This window comes from Hypomesus nipponensis, chromosome 3 (genome assembly GCF_054491055.1).
Source record: "Hypomesus nipponensis isolate SF chromosome 3, ASM5449105v1, whole genome shotgun sequence".
Classification (NCBI taxonomy): domain Eukaryota; kingdom Metazoa; phylum Chordata; class Actinopteri; order Osmeriformes; family Osmeridae; genus Hypomesus; species Hypomesus nipponensis.
Genome location: NC_140363.1, coordinates 1,544,656 through 1,562,573, shown reverse-complemented (window position 1 = coordinate 1,562,573; position 17,918 = coordinate 1,544,656). Strand labels below are relative to the sequence as shown.

The 17,918-nt window shown below is 49.6% G+C and overlaps 1 protein-coding gene across 1 annotated transcript in view; it reads left to right on the top strand.

Annotated features, from left to right (window-relative positions):
* The window catches only part of syne1b (spectrin repeat containing, nuclear envelope 1b), a 93,226-nt gene that overhangs the window by 66,590 nt on the left and 8,718 nt on the right, over nucleotides 1–17,918 (top strand). Inside the window, exons 102-134 of the mRNA XM_084683641.1 lie at nucleotides 286–501; nucleotides 707–808; nucleotides 1,020–1,139; nucleotides 1,354–1,554; nucleotides 1,820–1,993; nucleotides 2,542–2,673; nucleotides 2,899–3,095; nucleotides 3,222–3,354; nucleotides 3,884–4,066; nucleotides 4,378–4,527; nucleotides 4,793–4,969; nucleotides 5,754–5,909; nucleotides 6,097–6,252; nucleotides 6,473–6,643; nucleotides 6,877–7,010; nucleotides 7,776–7,980; nucleotides 8,192–8,374; nucleotides 8,625–8,771; nucleotides 9,165–9,319; nucleotides 9,579–9,726; nucleotides 10,049–10,143; nucleotides 10,329–10,563; nucleotides 10,756–10,950; nucleotides 11,116–11,241; nucleotides 11,966–12,121; nucleotides 13,103–13,261; nucleotides 13,468–13,634; nucleotides 13,950–14,112; nucleotides 14,525–14,712; nucleotides 16,160–16,310; nucleotides 16,495–16,677; nucleotides 16,755–16,892; nucleotides 17,665–17,856. Coding sequence (XP_084539767.1) covers nucleotides 286–501; nucleotides 707–808; nucleotides 1,020–1,139; nucleotides 1,354–1,554; nucleotides 1,820–1,993; nucleotides 2,542–2,673; nucleotides 2,899–3,095; nucleotides 3,222–3,354; nucleotides 3,884–4,066; nucleotides 4,378–4,527; nucleotides 4,793–4,969; nucleotides 5,754–5,909; nucleotides 6,097–6,252; nucleotides 6,473–6,643; nucleotides 6,877–7,010; nucleotides 7,776–7,980; nucleotides 8,192–8,374; nucleotides 8,625–8,771; nucleotides 9,165–9,319; nucleotides 9,579–9,726; nucleotides 10,049–10,143; nucleotides 10,329–10,563; nucleotides 10,756–10,950; nucleotides 11,116–11,241; nucleotides 11,966–12,121; nucleotides 13,103–13,261; nucleotides 13,468–13,634; nucleotides 13,950–14,112; nucleotides 14,525–14,712; nucleotides 16,160–16,310; nucleotides 16,495–16,677; nucleotides 16,755–16,892; nucleotides 17,665–17,856 — 5,388 coding nt within the window. The remainder of the gene's footprint in view (nucleotides 1–285; nucleotides 502–706; nucleotides 809–1,019; nucleotides 1,140–1,353; nucleotides 1,555–1,819; nucleotides 1,994–2,541; nucleotides 2,674–2,898; nucleotides 3,096–3,221; nucleotides 3,355–3,883; nucleotides 4,067–4,377; nucleotides 4,528–4,792; nucleotides 4,970–5,753; nucleotides 5,910–6,096; nucleotides 6,253–6,472; nucleotides 6,644–6,876; nucleotides 7,011–7,775; nucleotides 7,981–8,191; nucleotides 8,375–8,624; nucleotides 8,772–9,164; nucleotides 9,320–9,578; nucleotides 9,727–10,048; nucleotides 10,144–10,328; nucleotides 10,564–10,755; nucleotides 10,951–11,115; nucleotides 11,242–11,965; nucleotides 12,122–13,102; nucleotides 13,262–13,467; nucleotides 13,635–13,949; nucleotides 14,113–14,524; nucleotides 14,713–16,159; nucleotides 16,311–16,494; nucleotides 16,678–16,754; nucleotides 16,893–17,664; nucleotides 17,857–17,918) is intronic.

The window sequence follows — 17,918 nt, the reverse complement described above, 5'->3', positions numbered from 1 at the left end:
GTACAGGGACATTCCCCCCGAGGCAAGTAGGGTGAAGTGCCTTGCCCAAGGACACAAGGTCATTTGGCACAGCAGGGAATTGATCCAGCAACCTTCTGATTACTAGCCCGACTCCCTCACCGCTCCGCCATCTGACTCCCTAAAACTCCCTGTTTTAATTCAATACTGTCTTCATTCAACTCTGCAAAATGATGTCCAATACTCACCTTAACACTGACTTAACATTGCTTCTGTAGTGGCAGACAAGGTACATGTTTGAGACCTTAGTCTACTGTTTTTCTCCAGATGCTGGGGAAGGATGTGGGTGAGGTAACCGAGGATGTGAGCCTCAGCCGGGGTCTCCTGGGCGGGTGTGCTGGGGTGGGGCTGGCTGGGGAGGACCAGGTCCTGCTGGAGGACGTCCTGGACTGCCTGGCAGACAGACTGGCCGCTCTGGACTCTGCTCTAGGCCGGCGCTGTCAACACATGAGGGCCAGGATGCAGGAACTCACAGCCTATCAGGTGAGGCTTACACACAAGGAACATTTTAACACCAGTCGTTCATGGTGGTCACCGCATATCCTTGGATGCATGAGTAGAGCAAGTTGAGTGGGATGTTTGATTCATCGGTTAAGCGGTTTGTGAGTGGTACTTTGTGAACTGGTGACATTTACATAAACTGGCTCCTTGTGTGAACTCATCCCTTGGTGCCTCTTTGTGTTGTCAGACGGAGATGAATCTTCTCTTCTCTGCTCTCACTGAGACCAAGTGCCAGATCATCCAGATGCTGGCTGGAGCCATGGACAAACCTGCCTCTCAACAACTAGAGGTGAGGGTTCCCGGAGCTGGGTACACCTGAACTGTTAGATTGTTTCTGGAATCTTCCGATCTTTTCACCAAGCAAAGCAGATGTCTGTGGCAGAAGTCGAGATTCAATCTGTAATGTTATATCTTACTATATCTTAATATTAAAAACTATGCTTATTAACAGAGGAGCAAAGAATGTCTTGGATGTTGACCAGTATTGTTCTTCCTGGCAGGTGATTGGTGAAGCCGAGGACAATTTGAGAGACTTTGAACAGCGAGTAACAGAGCTCAAAACCAGAGGAGCAGAGCTGCAGGCAGACCAGATCTCCCCCAACGATCTGCTTAAGCTCCTGGTACCCTCAATACAAAATCTAACACATGCAGACAATACTACAATGCTGTGTACAGTATCAAATGAATGTTGCTACAGCCGCTGCATATAACATACAAATGGATGTACTGTATTATGCTTGTGAATAATAATGGACCAGAACGACTGAATGTTTATTTTTGTGTGTTTGCATGCTTGTCCGTGTGTGTGTGCATCTGTGCGTGTGTGTGCTCCAGGACGCCTACGAGGAGCTGGTGATGACGGTGGGCTCGCGGCGGAGCGGGCTGAACCAGAACATGGCTCTGAAGGTCCAGTACGAACGGGCTCTCCAGGACCTGGCTGACATGGTGGACACTGCTCAGGACAAGATAGCGGCCGACCAGAGGATCGTGGCCAGCTCTGTGGACGACGTTCAGAATCTTCTGGACAAACACAAGGTGGGGGGTTTTCAACTGCTAAATACTGTAGTGTAGATCGGTGAGGAAAACATTGCATGTAATACATTTAAAAAGTTTGAATATTAAATCTGAATGAAGTCGGTATTCTGTGTGAATGCATTGTATGTCGTGATCAACACAGATTAATGAACGTTTGTTAAACAGTTCATCTCATGGTTCCATGGTCCAAGCTATCCATTCTAAATCTAAACTGATGTGAAGGGGGAGGAAGTGTGTTGCTCATGAAGGCATGTGCGTCCTCCAGGAGTTCTTCCAGGGGCTGGAGTCCCACATGATCCTGACAGAGACCTTCTTCAGGAAGATCAGCAGCCTGGTGGTGCCCAGGGAGAGGCAGGCCCTGGAGGAGACCCTGGCCCAAGCACAGGGCATCCTCAAGCAGGCCCACCGCAGGGGAGTGGGGCTGGAGTACCTCCTCGAGGTGAGTCTGGTTCATGTGGACAGGTCATTTAAGGTCTGGTTTATGTGGATAGGTCAATTAAGGCTCATGTTATAATTAATATTGATATAACATTATAGTCATAAAACATAATATACGATAACAATTAGAGAAGACACAGTTATATCAACATTTAAAAACCTGATAGAAAAGGTCAGAAGAAAATTCTAAAAATAGCCAAGCAAAGGAGCTTTTCTGATGGAAACAGGTAGAGTTCAACAGATCTGAACAGTTTAGGAGCAGTGCATGAGAAAGCCCTTCCACCCATGGTGGTTTTTCATATATCAATAATTTTAGGTCTGGTTCACGCTTACAGGTTATTTGGATGTGATATTTGTGTGCCAATTTTTTAAGGCAAAGTTCATGTGCATATCTTATTTAAGGTATGGTTCAAGTGTTAAGAAATTCTATTATCTGTGTGCGTTTTGAACTTTTACATTCATGTATACAGTTAAGTGTTGTGTAAACACAATTTTTTAGAGGTAACTGAATTATGTTTTTCATCGTCTTGGATGGTGTTGTGCATCCAGACTTGGAACCACTTGCTGCAGGATTACCAGGGCTTGTACCGCCAGCTGGAGGCTGTAGAGGGCAGCACCCCCAGTGTGGGTCTGGTGGAGGAGACCGAGGAGAAGCTGGCTGACAGGATCTCCCTATACCAGGTAGGACACCAGAAGACTGCTCTCAGCTGGTTCACCTGGGTGACCAGCAGTGGCACTGGCTCCACTCAAGTAGATACAAGTAGAGACACAGTGAGTACAAACACAGAGTAGAGACACAGAGAGTAGGGTAGTCCAGGATAGTCTCCTGGACATCCCAGGTCTAGATGATGTTCCTCGACCAGCCCTGGTCTCAGTCTCTTGGTCCACCTCTCCACCTCGACGCAGGGTCTTAAAGGCAGGCTGACGGACCACCAGCACAAGCTGTACCAAGTGCTGGAGGAGGGAAAGAGGCTGCTGCTGTCTGTCTGCTGCCCCAGCCTGGAGAACCAGCTGACCGTGCTGGGGGAACACTGGCTCAGCAACACCACCAAGGTCAACAAGGAGCTGCAGCGACTGGACGCCATCCTCAAACATTGGACCAGGTCAGGACCCAGCCCTGAGGCCAGCAGCTAACACTCACATATCAAACTCCTCAAGGGGGATCTGTCATCCTTGGAGGGGGGATATCTGGTGTTGGGTGAACATGTGATTTCTCTTGGCATGCTCAGGTACCAGAGGGAGTCTGCGGAGCTGAGCCAGTGGCTGCTGTCTGCTCTGGAACGTCTGGAGTTCTGGAACACCCAGGCAGTGTTGGTTCCTCAGGAACTGGACACCATCAGGGATCACCTGGCTGCCTTCCTGGTGGGTCAACAGGACACCAGAATGATCCTGTGTGGATACAACACTGGGGCCCAGCTTGTCTGGACAGTGATCAGAATCAGAAGGGGTTTTATTCGCCATGAAGGTTTTCACAGACAAGGAATTTACTTTGGCAGGAAGGTGCATACATTAAACAGATAGGAATCTTGAAACTTAAATATGTGGACTAACTACACAAAAGGAGTAAAGTCTAGCTAATACTAAGGGGATTTAGAATAAAAAATAAAATATATAATATAAGTAGCCATCATTTACAATCTAACCTAAAAAATACAGCAAAAAGAAGAATACAATAGTGCAAATTGCAAGCTGAATGTCCTGTAGAGACTGAGGTGGAAGTTGCTGTAAAGTGAAAATAAATTAAATAGGGTTTGGGTAAAAAAATAATTGTGGGAAAATCATTTTGGCTTGGAAGGAAATTATTTTTACGTGACAATTATTTAAACCCATTAAGAATACATTTGTGACACAAAACATTCTAATGGGATGTGTAATTGTTCTCATCTCGCAGGAGTTCTGCAAGGAAGTTGAAGGCCACTCGTCTCTGAAGACCTCCGTGGTCACCGAGGGCAACCAGCTCCTGCGTCTAAAGAAGGTGGACACGGCGGTGTTGCATGCAGAGCTGGCCCGCGTTGACACGCACTGGGCTGAGCTGCTCACACGCATCCCAGTGGTGCAGGAGAAACTTCACCAGGTGAGTCCCCTGCTCTCTGCCTGACCGCCTGCCACATGTCACAGCACAGAGTGAGGCTTAACCGGCCCCCTTAATAGGATTAGAGCCCTTGCTTGCCTCAGGTCGCAGCCAGTAGCTGGTCAGGAGACACAGCCTCACCATGGCTCATGATCTGCTAGTTCCACCTCTGATCCTTTCACTGTTGTTTGATGTTGTTCTGTTTATCCAGGTACTGGATGACTGATCTAACCATGGAGATGGGTTCGGTTAAAGGATGTTCGTGTTTGAGTTAGTTATGAAGCCTGTTGATTTTGTTTTTTTGCCCTCCTCAGCTCCAGATGGACAAGCTGGCGTCTCGACATGCGATCTCGGAGCTGGTGAGCTGGATGTCACTGATGGAGAATGTGATTGAGGAGGACGAGGAGAACTTGAAGAGTGCTGTGGGCTCCACTGTCATCCAGGACTACTTACAGAAGTACAAGGTAGGGAGGAGGGATCACTGCTCTCAACACGTACCGTGCCTATAACAACGCACGCCTATGATCGTCCACTTCATAGTCTTTTGTATGCAATGACTCTCTCTCTCTCTCTCTTTCTCTCTCTCTCTCTCTCTCTCTCTCTCTCTCTCTCTCTCTCTCTCTCGCTCTCTCTCTCTCTCTCGCTCTCTCTCACTGTCTGTCACTCTCTCCCACTTTCTCTGTCTCTTTCCCTCTCCCTTTTATCTCATTGTCTTCTCTCCCTCCCCAGGGCTTCAGAGTGGATTTGAGCTGCAAGCAGATGACGGTGGACTGTGTGAACCAGTCAGTGCTGCAGATCAGTGGTCCCGACGCGGAGAGCAAGCGCAGCGACAAGACAGACTTTGCCGAGCGTCTTGGAGCCATGAACCGCCGCTGGCAGATCCTGCAGGGCCTCATCACAGAGAGGGTGAGAGCACAGGGAGAGTAGACTAGAGTAGAGCAGGAGAGGAGAGCAGGAGAGGAGAGCAGGAGAGGAGAGCAGGAGAGGAGAGCAGGAGAGGAGAGCAGGAGAGTAGAGCAGGAGAGGAGAGCAGGAGAGGAGAGCAGGAGAGGAGAGCAGGAGAGGAGAGGAGAGGAGAGCAGGAGAGTAGAGTAGGAGAGCAGGAGAGGAGAGCAGGAGAGTAGAGTAGGAGAGCAGGAGAGGAGAGGAGAGCAGGAGAGGAGAGGAGAGCAGGAGAGTAGAGTAGGAGAGCAGGAGAGGACAGCAGGAGAGGAGAGGAGAGCAGGAGAGGAGAGCAGGAGAGTAGAGTAGGAGAGCAGGATAGGAGAGGAGAGCAGGAGAGGAGAGGAGAGCAGGAGAGGAGAGGAGAGGAGAGCAGGAGAGTAGAGTAGGAGAGTAGAGTAGGAGAGCAGGAGAGGACAGCAGGAGAGGAGAGCAGGAGAGGAGAGCAGGAGAGTAGAGCAGGAGAGGAGAGGAGAGGAGAGGAGAGGAGAGGAGAGGAGAGGAGAGGAGAGGAGAGGAGAGGAGAGGAGAGGAGAGGAGAGGAGAGGAGAGGAGAGTAGAGCAGGAGAGGAGAGTAGAGCAGGAGAGCAGAGCAGAGCAGAGCAGAGCAGAGCAAAGCAAAGCAGTAGGTTATCGATCCCCAGGGGTAAATAGGACTTTTAAAAGACACATAAAGAGACAAAAACACACCACATGATATTCCACATCCGGGGACTGTGTTTAAGCATCAAATCCCTGTGTTCCCCAGGTCCAATACCTAGAGAGCCTTCTGGAGTCCTGGCTGGAGTACGAGAGCAACATTCTGGGCCTGAAGACTTGGTTGAACACACAGGAGGAGAGGCTAAAGAGGAAACACAGGATAGAAGATCTGACCTCCGTTCAGAACGCACTTAAAGACTGCCAGGTAGGGACATCCTGTCACTCTGGGGCTATCCGTCTAGACTGGCATCTGGGTCAACTGTGAAATGTTGCACTATGGACTGATGACTCGTCTTCCATGTGTGTCCGTGTGTGCGAGCATGCGTGTGTCCTTGCCTATGTGCCTGTGTGTGTGTGTGTGTGTTCTTTGTGCGTGTGTGCGCGTGCTGCAGGAGATGGAGGACATGGTGAAACAGAAGGAGAGTGAGGTGGAGAGAGTGGAGGAGCAAGGCTGCGCCCTCGTTCAGAACAAGACCGACGAGGCCTGCGCCATCGTCATGGAGACGCTCCAGAGTGTCAATCACACTTGGGCCAACTTGGACCACTTGGTACGTCTCCCTTCTTTCGAATGCTACATGTCCTTTAAAAACAAACACTTTTTATGTGCAGAGATATGGTTTGGGAAAAGTAGTCAATTCAAATCGCCTCCAGCTGCAGGTGAATCGCTGTGTAGTGTGATAAACCTAGTGGATCTGCAGTTAGGTTTGTGGTGGAGATTTGGATGGTTCAGCGTGGAGTGTGTCTAACGAGGCGAGGTGGCTTCCCCAGGTGGGCCAGCTGAAGATCAGCCTGAGGTCGGTGCTGGACCAGTGGACCCTGTACAAGGCAGCGTCGGAGGAGATCAACGGCTTCCTCATGGAGGGGAGGTACTCCGTGTCTCGCTTCCGCCTCCTCACCGGCTCCCTGGAGGCTGTTCAGCTGCAGGTGGACAGTCTGCAGGTACGGTGGCCCAGCGGGCTCAATCAAATCAAAGTGTTATTTGTGTAGCCCTTTTACAAGCAATGTCACAGAGGGCTTCACATATGTGATATAACTAACCTGAACTCCTAGAAATACAAGAAAAAACTCCTTGTCAAAAAAACCTTGTCAGGAGCAATTCAGTGACATGTTGACCACAGGAAGTGGATGTGAGCTTTCAGACGTGCTCAGTGTTGCATGTGGCATGTACTTAGAACCTGCAGGAGAACCTGGAGAAGCAGGAGAGCAGTCTGAGGAGGTTTGGAGCCGTGACTCACCAGCTGCTGAAGGAGTGCCACCCCTCCGTGTCTGACTCCTTAAACAACTCCCTCAAGGACGTCAACGCAAGGTCGGGATAGACGCCAAAGTCAACAGATGATAACAATGGCATGTTTGTGGTTAAATGTGTTTGTATGCAGTAATGCTTCACTTTCAAAATCTTCAACAAGTCATATTTACATTTATTCATTTAGCAGACGCTTTGATCCAAAGCGACTTCCAAAAGAGAGCTTTACAAAAGAGCATAGGTCACTGATCATAACAACGAGATTGTCCCAAACATTGCAAGTAGCCAAAACATGAAGCATACATTGTGAAAAAGCTAAACAAGTGCCAAAAGGGAAGACCCATAAGAGCATGCAGTTATACAAGTTACAAATTGAAACAACATGAACCACAAAAGTGCAGGACTGTACCTGTAGAAGAACAATCAACAGTAAAATATTTCAATCATATGATTGGATAGTAATGTTTTAGAGTCAAAAACTGTCCAAGGAATGTCCAACAGCTTCTTGTTGATATTGGTTAGTGTTGGCTGATTTGATAGTATAAAATGTACTATATATTATTTGCTGTGTTGTAATCCCTGGTGTGCTGTGTATAATCCCTGCTGTGCTGTGTTATAATCCCTGGTGTGTTATAATCCCTGGTGTGCTGTGTTATAATCCCTGGTGTGTTATAATCCCTGGTGTGTTATAATCCCTGGTGTGCTTTGTATAATCCCTGCTATGCTGTGTTATAATCCGTGGTGTATCATAGTGCCTGGTGTGCTACGTTATTATCCCTGGTGTGTTATTACCCTTGGTGGGTTTTAATGCCTGTGTGCCCCGCCCAGGTGGACGGGCCTGCTGGAGGAGATAGCGGAGCGCCTGAGGAGCAGCAAGGCCCTGCTGCAGCTGTGGCAGCACTACAAGCAGCTGCACCAGCAGAGCTGCGCTAGCGTCCTGCAGCAGGAGGAGAGCGCCCACCAGCTGCTGAAGAGTGCCTGCAGCAAGGACCTGGCGGACGACGAGGTGTCCGGCTGGATCCGGGAGTGCAGTGTGAGTACAGGGAGGTCATCTTCTGTCATGGTTTTCTCCTTGTTCTTTTGGCGAGTTCATCTGTAGCTAGCCTTAATAGGCCATGTCATTGGTCATTAGAGGTACGTTTGGCCCCAGTTGTCTGAGTAGTGAGGGGTTCATGTGGTCTGTGACACAGGTCATGTAGCTGTGACACAGGTCACCCAGCGTCCTGTGCTTGTGTGTCACCCAGGATCTGCTCAAGTCCCAGACTCCAGTGCTGGGCTCGCTGGAGGTTCTCCACGAGCTGGCAGAGCAGCTCAGACGCCAGGTGGACACCTCCACCGCCTCGGCCGTCCAGTCAGACCACCTGGCCCTCAGCCACCGCCTGGCCACCGTGGAGCAGGCCTTGGGCAGACAGCTCACCTCGCTGCAGGTATCCCCGCCAGCAGAGCCCATTAGAGAGCTCTGGGGTTCTTCCTGGGTCCTGTCACAGGGTGATGTCACGTCATCACTGGGACATTTGAATGTTTCTGGATAGGAGCTGAAATGTTTAGATCCTGTGTGACGCTTCACCTAACTCCCCCTACTCTCCTGTCTCTCCCTCCTCTGTGTTCTCTCCCTGCCCCCCCCCCCTGTCTACACTACCTGTCTTCCCTTCCCCCCCATCTCCCCTCCTCCCCCAGACTGGTGTGCAGGACTATGAGACCTTCAGTGGGCAGCTGGACTCCCTGGGCTGCTGGTTAATGGAGGCCGAGGAGGCTCTGAAGATCCAGGATCCCAACGGCTCCTCGGACCTGTCCATCATCCAGGACCGCATGGAGGAGCTCAAGGTGACCTGTAGTCACCTACACCAGGCCGTTCTCTTCCTGAATGCTAATGTTTATATATTATTTAAAGTGTTTTATGCTCTGCTTGATTGCATTTACTGCGGACGCTAATGCATCTCTGCTAATGTTAATGATAAAATGGTATGTTTGTGTGTGGTGTACTCTCTGTGTGGAACTTTGGTTCTGGAGTTCTCATGACAGTCCTGCCATGGCTGTCCTTGCACTGATGACAGCTAGCTAGATCAGCGTTTTATCCTGCTCTGATGTTTTGTATGTGTTTACATACAGTTTATAATCTGCATTTATCTCTGTTTCTATAGGTGTGTATCTCTGTTTTACTGTATCTATGTTTGTTATAGTTTATCAGTGTGTTACCGGCGTGTCTCTGTCCTGCAGAGGCAGATGCTGAGGTTCAGCAGCATGACTCCAGATCTGGAGAGGCTGAACGAGCTGGGCTACCGCCTGCCCCTCAACGACTCTGAGATCAAGCGCATGCAAAACCTCAATAGAACCTGGGCGGCCACCTCTGCCCAAACCACCGAGAGATTCAGGTGAGGAAAGAAGAAGGAGGGCTTGTTCAGTCATTACATGGCATGAGATGATCAGTATTACTTTTTGCAAATGTTGTCAAATACTTGATGTGCATATTCTCTCTTTTCACATTGAATGACACATTGAAAGCTAACAGTGTGCACTTAATGAAAAAAATTTTTTTTGACCAAAATACAAGTTCATGTCACAGATGTACATATAAACAAAGAACTAAATGAGTTAACCAACGAGCCCTGCTTCTCCCTCCTCTCCTCACAGCAAGCTGCAGTCGTTCCTGCTCCAGCATCAGACCTTCCTAGAGAAGTGCGAGACGTGGATGGAGTTCCTGGTCCAGACCGAGGAGAAGATGGCCGTGGAAATCTCCGGAAACTACCAGAACCTGATTGAACAGCAGAGGGCTCACGAGGTACAAGTTCAGGTGTCCTGCACTTAATCTCTGTCTCTCTCTCTGTCTCTCTTTCTATGTCTCTCTTTCCCTTTCTCTCTTTCTCTCTGCAAACCTACTAACCTTATTTCCAGGAAACATAACCCCCAAAATTCTATACTGCACACCAAGGCTTTAAAGAGGAACCCATTGTAGGTCTACAACGTAGGCCCTGGGTTTCAAGTGTCAAGTCTATCCACCATTTCTAACAAGTACAACAGGTACACTGGAATCCCTAGGTCTGCTCCTCTCAGCAGTGTCCGGTCAGTCATGTGACCATCCTTGGCTTGTGTCGTCTCCACAGCTGTTCCAGGCTGAGATGTTTAGTCGTCAGCAGATCCTCCACTCCATCATTAGCGACGGTCAGAGGATGTTGGAGCAGGGCCAGGTGGACGACAGGTGAGGGCAACACTTCCACTTCCCTTAAGAGGAAACTGCACTTTTTGGGGAGTTTAGCAGAAACCTGTAGATCAGCACCCATAAAGCTATGATTATAATCTATATTATATATTCATTTACTGCAGGACAGTCTATGAATGGCGTAGTTAATTCTTAAAACTGTCAAAATCATCCCTGTTCCTCAGGGATGAGTTCAACCTGAAGCTCGCACTGTTGAGTAACCAGTGGCAGGGCGTGGTGCGGCGGGCGCAACAGAGGCGGGGCATCATCGACAGCCTGATCCGCCAGTGGCAGCGCTACCGGGAGATGGCTGAGAAGCTGAGGAAGTGGCTGGTGGAGGTGTCCCACCCCTCGGAGCCCCTCCGGACGGGGGCCCCTGTGCCCCTGCAGCAGGCCCGCGCCATGCTGGATGCTGTTCAGGTACCCTGGAGCAGGCACTCAGTGGCTGGATGTGGGACCGAGCTGTGGCTGTTGGTTGGTGTCTAACTTCATGTGTGCCTCCGCATCTCCCTGCCCGCCTCTCCTTGTTCCTTCCATCCCCCTGGCCTCCATCTCCCCATTCTCCCACCCTCCTCTCTCTTCCCTTCATCCTCCCACCTTCCTCTCCTCCAGCTAAAAGAGAAGGTGCTGCAGCGCCAGCAGGGCAGCTACATCCTGACGGTGGAGGCGGGACGCCAGCTGCTGCTGTCGGCCGACAGCCGGGCCGAGGCGTCCCTCCAGGAGGAACTGACGGACGTGCAGGAGCGCTGGCGGCATGCCAACCTCTGTCTGGAGGAGCAGAGGAAGGAGCTGGTCACCCTGCTGAAGGTAGGTCAGGAACCAGGCCCCTGTCCAGCAGGGCTGATGCTAACCCTAACCCTGCTGAGGGTAGTTCAGGAACACCGGAGGTGTAGGATACACCGTGGATGTCTGGAAGTACACTGATGACCTACAGACTTTGTGTGTGTGTGTGTGTGTGTGCATGCCCGGCAGGACTGGGAGCGCTGCGAGAGTGGTATTGAGGGTTCTCTGGAGAAGCTGAGGGCCTTTAAACGTCAGCTGTCCCAGCCTCTCCCAGACCACCACGAGGATCTGCAGGCAGAACTGATGCGCTGCAAGGTGTGTAGTCTCATAGAGTGTATGTGTGTGTACCTCATCTCCTGAACTGATATTCAAACCACACATAAAGGGGCTTTAGAATACTAAGTGCCTAATAAGAGCTGAAGTGGTTTATTACATATTGTGAGCATTTTGTTAAGTCACTCGAAGGAGTGTTTTAAGAACCGGAAAATTATAGGAGGCTGAAAACGTCTCCTATTTCAGCTTGTCTTCAAACCATTACAGACATCTCTTTTACTTAAATGTAACTCATTTGTGTGTAATTACTTTAAGTACAAGTTGTGTGTGTTTACATGACAAGGCATGTCCTCACTGACCCTTAAACACAAGAGAGTCTCTCAGTCACCATGTGCCCAGAGATAGCTTTAGGTCCTAATCTAATTGCTACATTCCTTCACGACACTCGACATTAACCAGCAGCTGTTTACCCATTGTGCTTTGGAGATCCCAAGCTTAATACATGTCTAACTTTCTCCTTCAGGGTGAAATACCTCCAAATCTACTTTTAAATGTATTTTATGTTTAGCACTGAAGATGTGTTGTGTTGAACTGTGAATGCAGCCTCACATTGGAGAGAAAGGTCGACTGGAGACTTTGGATTTCAGTGTGGGGTTGTTTTAGCAGCTGGACTGGCCAAATCAACCCTAGCGATCCTCATCATCTGTCATCCTAGTCCCCAATGAAACCTAGATGATTCATTGAGAGATGTTGTGCGTTCCTGCAGGACCTGGAGAGCACGTTTGACGGCTGGACGGAGGACCTGGCCCACCTGACCGTGCTGCGGGAGTCTCTGTCGTGCTATGTGGGCTCCGACGACCTCTCCGTCCTGCAGGAGCGCGTGGAGCTGCTGCAACGCCAGTGGGTGGAGATCTGTCACCAGGTACAGCTCACCGCCGTTACGACACGCCAGCGTCACGCGCCCTGTAGCTGAACGAGAGAGTCAGCGGGAGAGATCGAGAGAGGAGAGAGATGGGTACTTTATTCAACCCCAAGGAGTAATTGAGTTGGTGAAGTCAAATGAATCAAGTCGAAAGCAGGTTATCCACAAGGAGATGTTTGTAATGACTCAAGTACCCAAATGGGGGTGCTGATGTCATGAAAATGAAAGTGGCCCTTTTACAGCTTGTTCTGACTTGACTAGGAGGAAGAATAAGTCTTGAACTGAGCTTCTGGCGGTAGCTTGACATAAGGAAATTGCCTGTGTAGTGTATTTATCATCATCTGATGAACATTGAAGGACAGTGACAAACCACATGGTTGATTTTTGAAATGGTTGAAATATGACAGATCTGCCCAATGTATTCATTTAGTTGAAACCTTTATCGAAAGTGACAAATGGGTGATTTGAACTGGCAACCTTTTGACATGCAGTCAGATGCTCCAACACTGAACTGTATCCATCGAACCTGTGAGAGGTTTTTGAATGATCTGGCATTGTATCCTCATTGTATTTTTGCAGAGCTGGTTACAAGCTCTGATGCATGTTGATTCAGACAAGACACAGTGAGACTAGAGAAACCACAATGTAGAACAGGACATGCTTTTTCTGCTTGAGTCTACATCCGGCGTATGCGGATGTACTGCAGATACCACAGTGGCAGGAAGTGTGTCTGGCGACATCTGTATATCACAGATTCTTGTCATTGCTGAGCTGTGCTCCGGTCCTGGATGTGATCTGTGGCAGTTGAACTCCCCCGTTTTTATTTATCAGCACATGCCACAAAGGTTCTGAAACTAGGTAGTAGAAACATTTGATCCATAATGTATGTTATCTCTTGAATTTGTATTGAAGCTTGTGATTCAAGCGACCACCTCCCACAGGGTACAGTATGTATTGACCTGTGTGTGTGTGTGTGCCCAGCTGTCTCTGCGCAGGCAGCAGGTGAGTGAGAAGCTAAATGAGTGGGCTGTGTTCAACGAGAAAAACAAGGATCTTTGCGAGTGGCTCACCCAGATGGAGAGGAAGGTGTCCCAGAACGGAGACATCAGCATCGAGGAGATGATCGAGAAGCTGCGCAAGGTGATCACACTTTGCACGCGCACACACAGGCAGACAAACACACACACACACGCAAACAGACACTGAAATGCACACAGACGCACACACACCCGGCGACGCGCACTGTAAACAAACAGAAGTCCACAGATGAACGTTCATGTTCGTAATCGACCCAGGCCCGTCCAGGATCCCTAAGTACTCACTGGGCGTGTGCGTGTCGTCTCCAGGACTACCAGGAGGAGATCGCTGTGGCGCAAGAGAACAAGCAGCAGCTGCAGCAGATCGGAGAGCGTCTGGCCCGGGCCAGCCACGAGACCAAGGCCTCCGAGATCGAACACAAGCTCAGCATGGTGGGCCAGCGATGGCAGCACCTCCTGGACCTCATAGGAGCCAGGTGAGGTCATGGAGACACCACCTTCTGATGCTGGGGGACAACGTACACATCCAGAACCTGGGGATGAGGCTGGAGTGAAGCCGTGGTCACTCTAGATCATTTGTTTCATGAAAGCATTTTTAACAAAAGTTTTAGGATTAGTTAGGAGTTGGCACAGACAGGGTGGAACATAAAGCAGTGCAGAGTGAGAGTAGTTGTGTTGGAAACTGGTATCATACAGTCATTTAGCAGAAGTTTTTCTACAAAGAGATGTGAGTGGGGGATTTGAACCTAGGACCTCTTGAATCACCGACCTTGTTGTGTGTCCCCTGCCAGGGTAAAGAAGCTGAGGGAGACCCTGGTGGCGGTGCAGCAGCTGGACAAGAACATGAGCAGCCTGCGCTCCTGGCTGGCCCACATCGAAGCAGAGCTGTCCAAACCCCTGGTCTATGACACCTGCGATGCCCAGGAGATCACCAGGAAGCTGGACCTGCAGCAGGTAGCCGGAAACCCTTCTGGGCTGACAGAGCTTTTACACCCAGGAAATGTCTTAATATAACTGTACATCCACATCTAATACCTTAACTTGTTCAGACCAGCTGTTCATTGGGTTAGTTAAGTGATGACAGTGTAGTTTTGAAGATTAATCACTGGAATTATTCAGCAATAATCTTGCATTTCATTTTCTTCCCTTCTCTCTCTGTGTGGAAGAAATTTAGATTTCCTGTGTGCTTACATTATTCACTAATCAAGAAAATTCATCATCTGCCCACCTCTGGTGGCAGTTACAATCCAGTTTCTTCACCTTCCTCTCCTCTCTCCGTCCCCCCTAGTCTCCAGCAGCTGCAGTGATAAACCAATAACAATCCAGCATTCTCACCAAACCCTCACCTCTGGTTCCCCTCCCCCAGGAGCTGCAGCGGGACATCGAGAAGCACAGCACGGGCGTGGCCTCGGTGCTGAACCTGTGTGAAGTGCTGCTGCATGACTGCGATGCCTGCGCCACGGACGCCGACTGTGACTCCATCCAGCAGGCCACGCGCAGCCTGGACCGTCGCTGGAGGAGCATCTGTGCTCTGTCCATGGAGAGGAGGCTCAGGTAGCGGACACAAGCTGCCCTGCAGACCTCCGACACACTGCAGACCTCAGACACACTGCAGATCTCAGACACTACAGACCTCAGACACACTGCAGACCTCAGACACACTGCAGACCTCAGACACACTGCAGACCTCAGACACACTGCAGACCTCAGACACTGCAGACCTCAGACACACTGCAGACCTCAGACACACTGCAGACCTCAGACACACTGCAGATCTCAGACACTACAGACCTCAGACACACTGCAGATCTCAGACACACTGCAGACCTCAGACACACTGCAGATCTCAGACACACTGCAGACCTCAGACACACTGCAGACCTCAGACACACTGCAGACCTCTGACACTACAGACCTCAGACACACTGCAGACCTCAGACACTACAGACCTCAGACACACTGCAGATATCAGACACACTGCAGACCTCAAACACACTGCAGATCTCAGACACTACAGACCTCAGACACACTGCAGATATCAGACACACTGCAGACCTCAGACACACTGCAGATCTCAGACACTACAGATCTCAGACACTACAGACCTCCGACACACTGCAGATCTCAGACACACTGCAGACCTCAGACACACTGCAGACCTCTGACACTACAGACCTCAGACACACTGCAGACCTCAGACACACTGCAGACCTCAGACACTACAGACCTCAGACACACTGCAGATCTCAGACACACTGCAGACCTCAGACACACTGCAGACCTCAGACACACTGCAGATCTCAGACACTACAGACCTCAGACACACTGCAGACCTCAGACACTACAGACCTCAGACACACTGCAGACCTCAGACACTACAGACCTCAGACACACTGCAGATCTCAGACACACTGCAGACCTCAGACACACTGCAGATCTTAGACACTACAGACCTCAGACACACTGCAGATCTCCGACACACTGCAGACCTCAGACACATGCAGACCTCAGACACTACAGACCTCCGACACACTGCAGATCTCAGACACACTGCAGACCTCAGACACACTGCAGACCTCTGACACTACAGACCTCAGACACACTGCAGACCTCAGACACGCTGCAGACCTCAGACACTGCAGACTTGACTTCAGACTTGACACAGACTTCAGACTTGAGACAGAATTTACACTTGAGACCGATTTCAGACTGGAGAGACGTTAGACAAACTTGTGACTTGAGATTTACTTGAAGAGCTTGAAGATCACACTTCAATCTAAGACTACTAGTGAACAAAGACTGTAGTTAGCTTAGGTAATAGTCTTGTTTCCCTGAAAACTGTAGATGTTTTATGCTAATCAAGTACTAGTGGATTAGAAGAGTGAGAACCTATTCAAGAATCTCCAGGAAGATGGTTGGAGATCCTTGGTTCACAGTATAGTAGTAAACTGTTTCACCCACAGACCTTGTAAAACCTCCTACTGCTGTTTCTGCTCTCAAGGATTGAGGAGACGTGGCGTTTGTGGCAAAAGTTCCTAGACGACTTCTCATGTTTCGACACGTGGCTGACCACCTCGGAAAAGACTGCCGCCTTGCCGAACTCCTCAGGTGTACTCTACACCGTAGCCAAGGAAGAACTGAAGAAGTTTGAGGTATTTTAACATAGTATGATATTATTATTGTATCATATAGAGAGATGATTCTTAATAGAAACGTCATTTTGGTGACTTTGAGTTCTTTGTTGATATGACGGTCTCCTCAAGGCAGGATTTCCTCACTAGGATCCCATTGTTAATCACACGCTTGTAATGTGTGTTTGGGTTTGCGTGTCTCCAGGCCTTCCAGAGGCAGGTCCACGAGAGCCTGACCCAGCTGGAGCTGATCAACAAGCAGTACCGACGCCTGGCCCGGGAGAACCGCACCGACTCCTCCTGCCGCCTGCGGGAGATGGCCCACGACGGGAACCAGCGCTGGGACAACCTGCAGAAGAGGGTGGCCTGCATCCTCCGCAGACTGAAGGTAGACGACTGCAGCCACACAATTCTCACAAATTCCCTCCCCTCCCGGGACTGAAACTAAACATCTGTTTCCTGCAGCACTTCATCTGCCGGAGGGAGGAGTTTGAGACGGCCAGGGACAGCATCCTAGTGTGGCTGACAGAGATGGACCTGCAGCTCACCAACATCGAGCACTTCTCTGAGTGTGACATCCAGGCCAAGATCAAGCAGCTCAGGGTAGGCCCGACCAGCCTATTTTTGCAAACCATACATAATTACAAGGCAAAATATTGCCACACGAGGGAAATCATTGTGGTGTCCATGAAGATGTGAAAAAAGGCATAAATTTAGCGTACACATTTACCCAAATTATTCAGGCAAATTGCAGTAAAGACGGATCAAACCTGTTTGACCAATAGTGGCAAGACACATAGGAATATAAGGACAAAGCTCATTTGGGTGGGTTTTTCCCATCCCCATACAATGTTATTTCTCTATTTTTTACGACCCTGACGAGAACGTCGGTCTCCTCAGCTGTGAACCGCTTCTGGCGTGCGCCTGGCTAATCCGCTGTTATAATAGCAATCCGCCATGGAACAAATGCGCCTGCTTTTAAAGGGAATCTTAGATGACGCTCTGATTGCTTTATTGCACGTTACGGCCAAACCACACCTATGAGTAATGTAGTTACTTCAGACCAAACCAAATTTAGATTTGCGTTGGGCGCAAGAGTCATTTATCCCGCCAGTATAATAGCAACAGTGCCCGAGTTCTACCAACAAAGTTACTTGCGTTTCGCATTTGATACTTGCGTTTCAGATTGTTTAAATAGGGCCCCATATCTTTTTTTACTGTGTGAATCCCTGTGTGAATGTACTGTGTGAATCCCTGTGTGAATGTAAATGTAAATGTGTGTAAATCCCAGTTACCCCAAAACTGGAGTCTTCCTCAGCACCACCCCTCAGGTTTGACGCTCACGAGCACCCTTCTTATGCTCACTGTCGTTCAGGCCTTCCAGCAGGAGATCTCCCTGACCACGGTCAAGATCGACCACATCTTCCACCAGGGGGAGGCACTGATCGAGAGGAGCGAGCCCCTGGACGCGGCCGTCATCGAGGAGGAGTTGGAGGAGCTGCAGCGCTACTGCCAGGAGGTGTTTGGACGTGTGGAGCGCTACTACAAGAAGCTCATCCGCCTGCCGGTATGAAAGGGGTTGTTATTGAGTAATATACCCCCTGTCTCCCCCCCTACTTCCCTTATTTA